The sequence below is a fragment of the Loxodonta africana genome, chromosome 7 (genome assembly GCF_030014295.1).
Source record: "Loxodonta africana isolate mLoxAfr1 chromosome 7, mLoxAfr1.hap2, whole genome shotgun sequence".
In the NCBI taxonomy this organism is placed as follows: domain Eukaryota; kingdom Metazoa; phylum Chordata; class Mammalia; order Proboscidea; family Elephantidae; genus Loxodonta; species Loxodonta africana.
In genome coordinates this window covers 16,737,603-16,749,206 of record NC_087348.1, presented here as the reverse complement: position 1 = coordinate 16,749,206, position 11,604 = coordinate 16,737,603, and the positions used below count along the sequence as shown (strand labels likewise).

General features: G+C 37.4%; 1 protein-coding gene across 1 annotated transcript; it reads right to left on the bottom strand.

The window, feature by feature from the left end:
• Positions 1 to 2,171: 2,171 nt before the first annotated feature.
• On the bottom strand, positions 2,172 to 3,555 carry LOC100665186 (olfactory receptor 5AN6-like). Its single transcript, XM_003422751.3, has one exon. It carries the CDS (start codon positions 3,105 to 3,107, stop codon positions 2,172 to 2,174), a length of 936 nt encoding a protein of 311 aa, XP_003422799.2. The 5' UTR covers positions 3,108 to 3,555.
• Between the last annotated feature and the right edge of the window lie 8,049 nt (positions 3,556 to 11,604).

Here is an 11,604-nt window from a genome sequence, read left to right as displayed (position 1 = left end):
CCTTGATCAGTAATTTGAGGGTGATCATAGAATAACTGCCTGATAAGTTTGGGGTAATTTTAAATAAGAGGATACCTGTCAAGAGCCTTGTACATGGTAGAACTCAATAAATCTTAGCAATTTTATCACTAATATTATTGTTTTAATTTCTCTATTTTTTTTCTATCCATGTTTTTACAGAACTATTTTAGTGGCTGAATAATACACTATTCAAAGTTTTATTTAGCTAGTGGTTTCCTTACTATGGGATATTTACCTTGTACTGATTTTATTTTTAATGATATACATGAAACTCAGATATTCGTGATCGCCCCAAGCAGTAACTGTATTTATACTACATATGTTAACTCTAACTTAACTATAATCTGATATTTTACTTGCTTTTTGTCTGTAATTTTAAACTTGATTGTTAAAAATAATTCAGATACAGAAAACAGCATCAAATAAACATATAGCTTAATGAGTTATTATGAGAACACCCTTGTAGCCAGCACCCAGGTGAGAAGACAACATTTTTCCATCCGCTCCAGAAGCCCTCCACCTGCCCCACCAATCACAGCCCCTTCTTCCCACCTAAGGGAGCCTGTTTTCATGATAACCACTTCCTCACTTTTTAAAGTAATTTTATCACTCAGGTTTTCATCCTTGAACACTAAATTAAATTTTCACTGTATTTCATGTTTCCTTTATCTCTCTTTATTCCTCTTAGAAACGCATGTTCATTCTGTGGAGAATCTCAAAGTCTGGAGTCTGCTGATTGCCACCCCATAAAAAAAAAAAAAAATTTCTATGTTTTCCTCTGTATTTCCTGTAAATGGGGAGTTCCGTACTGTTGTAGTGAAGCACCAGACTTACACTCTGCTAAAATTAAACCGAGTCATTATTGAAGGATAAAACATTTGGCAAATAGGTGCATCACACACGATCCTCAAGCAGGATGCCAGCGTGTCCCAAATGGCAAAGAGAGGGTGAAGTTTTCATCTGGTGACAGGAACAAAGAAAGCACTATGTGGCAGTGTGCTTCTCTAAAGATTTACAGCCTTGGAAACCCTGTGGGGCAGTTCTACTCTGTCCTATAGGGTCACTATGAGTCAAAATCGACTCGACAGCAGCAGATTATGGTGTCAGATAAATTCAAGTTAAATTTCTCTATCCTTCACGGTCTGCCCTTTTTATGTCTTGTTTAATGTATCCCTTCTCTACCATGATGTGAGAGTTGTTCGAAATACTTCATTGTGCCAAACATGAATTGTTATCCTTCTAGCTTGTAGTAAGATTCTTTCACATCCAAGGCCTAGCTCTAAAGACAAAAATGCTAAAGGTTCAATTTTTTTGAAACAATAGCTCACCACTAACTGTACAAATTTCCATAGTAGTTACCATAGGCTGAGCTATGCTGTCTTGACCACCAATTCAAAATAAAGTTTTATTTCTTGATAACACTACATATCCATCTTGAGTCAGTTGAGGGTATCCTTATCCTGTGTCATCCAGTAATGGGAGCACTGGGAGATAACTATGCAGGAAAGGACATATATAAAGCCTTTGCCTGGAAGTGACATATGTCATGCTCAAACATGTTTCATTTGCCAGAAAAACTCCCACATTCCACCATCAGTTCAAAGGGATGAAGAAGCATAATCCTCCTCTAGGGTGGGGAGGGGAAGCAGATACTGATACACAGACACACAGCCTACTACAGGCTAATAAGGGTCATTTTTGTATGTTTTTGTCCTGGATCCTAAAAGGCACCCCATAATCAATAACGTCAAGAGACTAAAATAAAGATGAGAAGATAAGGGAGCCGGGAAACTAGAGTAGTGGACATGGAAAAATAAGAACACAAATAAAGAGATAGTTGTCACATTGTGAAAAATGTCACTGAACAATCTGTGTAGAAATTGACCAGAATTTGCTGCCTAAACTTTCACCAAAAACACAAAAAAGTACTATTAAAAAAAATAAGGATGAAAAGAAACATTCTGCCTTAAGATTCCCATTAACAAACACCAATAATTACTCCTGATAAATAGATGAAAGTCTAGCCAGATTCAAGTAGTATTTCCCACCAATCTTGAACTCATACTAAACTATATCTATTTAAAGACTATATCCATATTTTGTATCAGTTATCCTGGAATAATATAGGCAAACCTTGTAAAATAATAATGTCAGGAGAAAATTCTCTTCTTCCATCTGTTTAGGGCATCTTTGATTTCCTTGTTTCTGAGACTATAGATCAATGGATTTAACATGGGAATGACCATAACATATAAAATAGAAGCAAGCTTGCTTTGGCTAAGGGAATCATCAGAGCTGGGCCATAAATAGACAAAGGTGCTTGAGCCATAGAAGAGGGTCACTGCTGTCAGGTGAGAAGCACAAGTGTTGAAAGCCTTGGACCTGCCTTCAGCTGAAGTGATCTTCAAAATGGTAACAACAATATAACCATAGGATATCATGATAACCAGCACAGAAGTCAGTGCAAAGATCACTGTGAGCACAGAGACGATAACTTGTAAGAAATAGGTATCAGAGCAAGACAGGATCATCAGTTGGGGCAGGTCACAGAAGAAATGGTTAATGACATTTGGACCACAGAAATGGAGCTGAAGTAAGGCACACAGTTGGATAAATGAGCCAGAGAATCCGGTTATGCAAGATCCCACGACCATCTTCAGACAGAAGGTAGGGGACATGATGGCTGTGTAAAGCAGAGGCTTGCAAATGGCAGCATATCGATCATAAGCCATGGCTGTCAGAAGACAGCACTCAGTCAGACCGAAGCTAGAGAAAAAGAAGTACTGCATGGCGCACCCCATGAAGGAGATGGATTTCTGCTCCTGGAAGAAGTCTGAGAGCATCTTGGGGGCTGTGGAGGAAACATAGCATATATCGAAGAAGGCAAGTTTGCTGAGGAAGAAATACATGGGTGTGTGCAGATGGGAGTCCATCTTGATGAAGGTGATAAGACTCAAGTTCCAGGCCATTGTCAAGAGGTATATCCCAAGGAATACTACAAAGAGGGCAATCTTGAATTTAGGGAAATCTGAGAACCCCAAGAGGATGAAATTGGTGATTGCTGTATTGTTCCTTCCTCCAGCCATTGTCTTAAAGTTTCTTTACTCTGCAGAGAGGTCCTCACATTAATGATTGACAATTTTTACATTCACAATCAACTCGATGACAATGCATTTGGTTTATATTTTAATATTATGAAACTTACTTAACCACCCATACCCATAGTAAAGATAATTTTTTAACAACATAAGAATTATAAAAAACATTTTAACTAACTCTATAAATCACATCTCCCTATTACTCTTAATAGTTTGGGCTATATTTTCATTTTTTTTTCTATAAACATACACACACACATTGCTAAATCACTGTCTAAAAGTTTGTACCAATTTACACTAGTATCAAGATTTCATAGCAATACTCCTGCCACCCTTTTATCAATACTGTCCAGAATTAGTTATTTTCAATATTTGACAATCTTACAGATAAAAAACATTATTTCATTATTTTTTAACTTGCACTTATTTTAATGAATTGCTCATCTCTATCTTTTGGTCATTTGTCTAGAAAATTGTTCATCATCGATTCATATGAGTTCTTTATATATCAAGGATCTTAATTCTTTGTCCTTCAAACATTTTGCTGACACATTTCCAAATTTAATGTTAATCATCAATGATATTAATGTAGTATATTTCTGTATGTACTGTTTTGTTGTTGTTCTTAGGTGCCATCAAGTCAGTTCTGACTCATAGGAACACTATGCACAACAGAACAAAACACTGCCCTGTCCTGCGCTATCCTCACAATTGTTGCTATGCTTGAGCTCGTTGTTGCAGCCACGGTGTCAATCCATATTGTTGAGGGCCCCCCTCTTTTTCACTGACCCTCTACTTTACCAAGCAAGATGTCCTTAGTTTCTTTTAGGTAGTCAATTTTCTGTGATTTTTATGATTCTGAAAAAGAGTTTCTGACACAACTTTTTCTTACATACTGTTAAAGTTTTTTTTTGTACTTGCATAGTTACATTTAAAATGTCCCAGAGATTTCAGGGCATAATGTGAAGTATAAGTTTGAGATATTTTTTGGCTTTGTTTTCCCAAGCTGATATCCACTTGTCTCAGCAGAACTAACTGAATGATTTCTTCATTGATTAAAGTCATTGTTATGATGTAAATGCTATTGTTTATTGATTCCCTATTCTGTTCTATTTTTAGAATCCTTAATTCCATATGCCATATGTCCAGTCCTGTACCACATTTTAATAACTATTTTTCATCCTATTTTGTGAAGAAATAATAGAACATTTTGGTAGCCAGTAAGAATAATCTCCACTCATTTTTCCACTCAGATCTTTTGGATGGTCCTCATAATTACTCCTCCAGAAAATCTTTATAATGAACTCATCAAGGTCAATCAAATAGAATTTTATTGTCTTTCATTTTTATATTAATTTGGAAAGAAATAATAGATAAAAGTTTCTGTTTGGTGAAGTTGTTCAGTGAGGCTGTAGAAGAGGTGATACTAAAATTTTTACAAACATAATCATATTCAAAACAGCTTTTATCATGTTAAGAAAATAACCAGACTTGTCTGAAACAGCTGGGTCTGATGGCATAGATTTTAGGTCCCCAGCTCTGTCCTTACATTGCTGTGACTTCCCTGGACTTTCAGTTTCCTCATCTGTAAAATGAAGTCATTATAACTGTTTTCCTTATATCACAGGGATTTTTATTTTATGTTTAAGAGAGCAGTAATAATGGTAGACAAGCACATTGAAGTAAGAATGATTCAACATCATAAGACACTATTAATGTGATTTCAACGCCCCAGGAAGAGGATTATCTAATCACGGGGAAAGGGAAATCGTATGACTCAATACCATCTGTCCATGTCCCTGACATGACCACAGCAAGATCCAGACAATGTTCCCACACTAAGACCTGAAGCATATGTTCCATGTGCTTAGAACACTTTCAGTGGAGAAAGACATAAATGCTTGAATTTATCATAGATTTTTATTTCAAGAAATGGGACAAAGGGTTCTTCTAAAAATACTAGTTGCTGTGGTATTCTGTGGCACGGTTTGTCAGGTGTCTTCTTGGATACATATGTCTTAAACTCATCAAACCATAAGCTTATTTTGAGATTTGAGGCAATGCTTTGAAACTGTTGTATTAATGTATGTTTTGCTGTGTGTGTTCTCAACATCAACACCAACAGAATAAGTAAAATTATATAAAAAAATGCTTTCGGTGAAATTGATTTGGTTTTTGCTCTTTAGTATCATTGATGTTTTGGTGTTTAGTATTATTAATCACATTTCAAAGAAAGAAAAAAGCTTAATTCACAAAACATGCTTTTTCTAATTCACTGATAAACAAGAGATATGAAATGAAAATGTGTAGATGATGATGATTGGTGACGATTTAATGACAATAAACTCGTGGGGTCACCATGAGTCAGAATCAACTCGATGGCAACGGGTTTGGTTTTGGGATGGCAGGGACAGGTGACATAAGTGGAAAAGTACACAGAGAGCATACTTCCTGCTGTGCCTGAAGTTATTCTTATTTCAAGTTTCTTTTTGTTGTTTGTTTTCACTTTCCATTGTCCATGCAAGACCAAAGACATAACAACCAAATCACTGGCTCTGATTAAAAATAAGAAACTCAGTATTGTGGAACAAACACTACTTTCTGACTTTCCTTCAAGCATGTGAAATGGGTCAACTGGTCAAGCAACACTAGTGCGGTCTGATCACCTGTGACGTCAACAGGAAGGAATCAAGAGCAGGAAGCTGACTGAGCCTCTAGGAGGAAACTCAATGTTCTTTGAGAATTCTTTTTACTACAGGGACTCTCTGCAGATACAATGTCTTTAGAACCCCAAACAAAAACACAATTTATGGAAAAGTTCATTTCGAAGTTGGAAGTAAAGGCAGGTGAGCAATTGCCCAACATGGAAAGGACCATTTCTAAGCTTTTGGAGAACAGAAGGTAACCATGAGCTGTAATGGATTATTCACATGATTACAACCCAGGGGGACAGTACAAGGTACCAAGGGCAGTTTAACTCTCATTTCAGAAACAAATGATCATTCTCCTTTTTTTGCTTTCTATCTTTCTAAGTTAATGTAAGAGAATGCTCTATTTCCTAAACAAAGCTTTATATCCCATTGGCTAAAGGCTCTCCATTTATTCCTCTCTCGTAATAAAGCTCAAATTTATTCACCATTTTGAGGCACAGAAAATTACACACAACAGTGTTCTCTGTTGTTCTGTGAATTTTGATGTTGGTTGACTCTCAAACACCTGCAAGGCACCAATGAAACAAAACCAGTATTTGGGAAACAGAAGAAGAAAGATGAAACAATAAAAAAACATTGTTATTGTTCTTTGTACATCTTCAGAAAGGAGGGCAAAGAAAATAGGTGATTTGATATGAAGGGGGGACGCGCAATATATAAAGGGAAGCGTACCTTGCTTACTCTGGGAAGTCTTTGCTATGAGTCAGGAGCTCCTTTGTGGATGCTCTCACTCACTGCACATGTCTACTATTCTAGTGCAGTAAGAATCTCACTGCTCTCTTCGTTTTATGTGTTTCCTCCTTAAACTTCAAGCTGTGCTGTTAGGCATAAGTAGATATTTCTTGAATATTTATTTAACACCTATTGTATCAGTTATCTATTGCTGCATAATAAACCATCTCAAACTTAGTGACTTGAAACAACTATTTATCAGTTCTCATAATTACGTCAGTTAACCAGACAGTTGCTATGCTGGTCTCACCTAGGATCCCTCATGTGACTGCAGCTTGCTGGTAGATCAACGGAGGCCGGATGGTCCAGGATGACTTCAGTCACATGCATTGCTCCCCAACTGCGATGGCTGGCATTTTCTATCTACATGGCCTGTTATCCAGGATTCCTCTAAGGGTGGTTATCTCTGAGTTCCAAGAGAGCAAGCCCCAATGGCAAATGCTTATCAGGTCTCTACTGCATCATGATGTTTTATTGACCAAAGCACGTCACATGGCCAAGCTAAGGATCAATGTGGATATGAAAAATCTCATGTGTCCGTGCACAGAGACTTCATTTCAACTCTCACTTCTACTATCATTATGTGAGCTAGGAAACTTGTTCTCTCTAGGAATCCACCCAGATCTAAATGGCTGCCAATCAAAAAATTTTGTAGTACTTTTCAAAAGGTGAATAGGGTTGATGAAAACACTAAAACTGTGAAGGCACTTTTCTAAAAATTTGAGACAATTGGTCTATTCAGGAAAAACAAATCAAACATGTTACATATTTGATATCACTGTAGACTAAGTTTTTAATTGACTAAGCCATTTCACTTTTCAACTAGATGCTGCAGGGTGTTTTAGAAAGTCATGGTAAAAGGTATTATATGTTATTATGCTAGTTTTGTTTAAAATTGAAATCATGGATTCTTGTAATTATAGTTAGTCATAATTAAAATTACTTTTTAAAGACTTTTCTCTTAAAGGTTTTCTCTTAGAGTAGAAACAAATGTTATTGAAACAGTCACTTTATCTGATTCTGCTTCATGCTCTAAACAATTAGGAGGTAGGGGTGATATGAGTGGTTGGTTGAATAAGAAAGTTAATCTCACAGAGCAGATATCTTCAGAAATGGTGATTGACCAAGAAGTGACCAGTTCCCTAAGAGTGCTAAGTGCATGGAGAGAGGTGGCTTACGTTGTTAAATCAGAAACTCGAAAGAATTTTTCCAACTACAATAGCAACATGACTTCTGAAAGAGTAAGAACTAAACGGACAGTAAAAGGTACAGTAAGCCACTTCTTACCTCAATCATTTCTGAACATGCCTGAAATGCTTAGGGGGCATGAGCAGTTTGTACTTGATTGCTAACCTAAAGGTTGGCTGTTTGAACTCACCACAGAAGAAAGACCTGGCGATCTGCTTCCCTAAAGATTACAGCCAAGAAAACCCTAGGGAGCAGTTCTACTCTGTAACATATAAGGTCGCCGGGAGTCAGAACCGACTTGATGGTAACTAACAACAACTATTGGAGGGTAGGAATGCAGAGCTATTCTCAATATTCCTAGTACTAAATGAGTTTGTATTTTAATTTAGGAGAATTAAAATGTAAAGTTTCTTTGCTTGCTAGAATTATATTAATTTCTGTGTTACCTGTTATTAATTGAAATAATTTCTGTTCATTGACCACTTACTTTTTATGCCAGGCACAGTTCTCAACAATTCACATACATCTTCTCATATTCTCTACTGGCTTTATTTTCCTCAATTTACAGATGGGGAAACTGAGGCACCAGCAGGCTAAATAACTTGTCTAAGTTCAACCAGTTAGTGAATGGCAGTGCAGAGATTTTGGACCAAGGCCAGGAAACTCCAAAATTCTTGCTATCCAACAGTATGCTAAGCAAACGGAAACTCTAAACTATTGCTTTGATTACACTAAGTATAAATTATTATACAAAAAACACAGCTGTTGGAAAATACAGTCTTTTTAGAACATGACAAGGGTATGGGGAGAAAGGTAAAAGGAATCACAGCAAACTTCCCTTCATAACATGGCAAATTCCTAAATTCAAGATATCATTCACTTAGCTGGCATATTTTTGTTTTTGTTATAATTCTCCATTGAGGGAAAACATGTAACTTCCCAGTAGAAAGGACCTGAGATCTGAGCATACCTGAGGCACAAAGAGAGAATACAGCCTGTAAATACAAAGATGCTGGGAAGACATGGCAGTCTGGAGGACGGAGGGTCCCAACATGGTAGCCAGGTCATAGAATGCCAACATCACTATGCCACCCCATGCTACCGATGACCACAAGGCCACCCAGATTTTGTGAGGAAGATGGGCCACTGGTGTTTGTTTAGTCCATTGGACTCTGGGAAATCCAGCACCATGCACTCCCCCTCCAGGCCCTGACTCTTGAGGTGCCCCAGATCCCTGGGAAATTCGTTGTGTACTTACTTGCAATTGTCTTCTAAAGGCACATTTCTATGGGAATCTGCCTCCTCCAGACTCTGCTTTGCCTATGTAATCTGTCCATCCATGATAAGGGAGGCGCTTCCACCTGGGATTCAATTAAATCGTTCTTAGGATCAAGGTGGAGAGAGGATAGGTAATTAACCTCTCCAGATAAATTGTTCTCTAGTGTGATGGCAGTAGAAATGTGGGAGTTTTCCCTAGCTAATTCTATTTTCACTTTACGGCTCCTTCAAGTTCAGAATACTTCTTTTAGACCAAACAATCACTAGAATATTGATTCTAATTTATTAGATACCAACTTCATTTAAAACTTTTCATTATTTTGTTTTAGTCTTTTCTGTTACACGTAGAATATTATAATGTACTTATTTCACTCAACATGTTATCATACATATTATTTAAATGATTCATAAACATTATCATAAACTGTAGTATTAATGGTTATATAGTGTTTACTTTGACCAATTCACATCTGTTGGATTTTAGTGGACTCTGAAAAATAAATTTGAAGTCAATGTTTCATACTTCAGAAACTCTGCATAAAATAAACTTCTGGAGAGGAGCTTTGCTGTATTATTGCAAGTTCATTTTCCTAGTTTCTCATACTGGTTAGGAGCTGCAGCTGCTAACCAATAGGTCAGCAGTTCGGATCCACCAGGCGCTCCTTGAAAACTCTATGGGGCAGCTCTACTCTGTCCTATAGCATCGCTATGAGTCGGAATCAACTCGATGGCAACAGGGGCCATATCGTAACTCCTCAAATAATCCAAAATTTAATTTATGGTGTGGAGAGTGAAAATATTAAAAGATAGCAGTTTGAATTCACCAGGCGCTCCTTGGAAACTTTATGGGGAAGCTCTATTCTGTCCTATAGTGTCGCTATTTGTTGGAATCAACTCGATGGGAAACGGTTTTTTGGTTGTGCCATGTAATCTATAAAACAATTTGATGTTTAATGATTTCTGATAACTCATTTATCATATATTAAGTGTTTATATATATGAGGATTACTAAAAGCCCTGTTGGCACAGTGGTTAAGCATTTGTTTTGGCTGCTAACCAAAAGGTCCCTGCTCCAAGCCCACTAGCCACTCAATGAGACAAGGATGTGGCAGTCTGCTTCTATAAAAATTATAGCCTTGGAAATCCCCTAGGGCACTTCTACGCTGTCCTGTTGTTGTTGTTCTTAGGCAACGTCAAGTTGGTCCTGACTCATAGCGACTCCATGTACAACAGAATGAAACACTGTTCGTTGTGCAGCCACTGTGTCAATCCATCTCGTTGAGTGCCTTCCTCTTTTTAGCTGACCCTCTACTTTACCAAGCATGATGTCCTTCTCAAAGGACCAGTCTCTCCTGAAAACATGTTCAAAGTACGTGAGATGAGGTCGCACCATCCTCACTTCTAAGGAGCATTCTGACTGTACTTCCTCCAAGACAGATTTGTTCGTTCTTCTAGAAGTCCATAGTATATTCAGTGTTCTTTACCAACACCGTAATTCAAAGGTGTCAGGTCTTTGGTCTTCTTTACTCATTGTCCAGTTTTCAGATGCATATGAGGCAATTGAAAGTACCACAGCTTGGGTCAAGTGCACCTTAGTCCTCAAAGAGACATCTTTGCTTTTTAACACTTTAAAGTGGTCTTTTGCAGCACTTTTGCCCTAATGCAATGTGTCCTTGGTTTCTTGACTGCTGCTTTCTTGGGCATTGATTGTGAATCCAAGAAAAGGAAATCCTTGAAAATCTCAATATTTTCTCTGTTTATCATGATGTTGCTTATTGATCCAGTTATGAGGGTTTTGGTTTTCTTTATGTTGAGGTGCAGTCTGTATTGAACGCTGTGATCTTTGATCTTTATCAGTAAGTGCTTCGAGTCCTTTTCACTTTCTGCAAGCAAGGTTGTGTCGTTTGCATATTGTGGATTATTAATCCTGAAACTGAGTTCTTCTTCATATAGTCCAGCCTCTCAGATTATTTGCTCAGCTTCATATACTCCAGCTTCTAGGATTTTTTGCTCTGCATACGAATTGAATAAGAACGTTTAAGGATACAATACTGATGCACATCTTTCCTGACTTTTAACCATGCAGTATCCTTTTGTTCTTTCAAAAGACTGCCTCTTTGTCTATGTCCAGGTTCCTCATGAGCACAGTTAAGTGTTCTGGAATTCCCATTCTTTGCAATGTTGTCCATAATGTGTTATGATCCACACAGTTGAATGCCTTTACATAGTCAATAAAACACAGCTAAACATCTTTCTGGCATTCTCTGCTTTCAGCCAGGACCCACCTGACATCAGCAATGATATCCCTCACTCCATGACCTCTTCTGAATCTGGCTTGAGTTTCTGGTATTCCCCTGTCGATATACTCCTGCAACCATTTTTTGAATGATCGTCAGAATCACTATACTTGTATGTGATATTAATGACATTGTCCAATAATTTCCACATTTGGTTGGATCACATTTCTCTTCCCGTCCATCCTTAGGGTTGCTATGAGTCAGAATCACCTTGATGGCAAACTTTTTTTTTTTTTTTTGGTACATATAAGAAGTATAAGACAATTTGGCTATAACAGT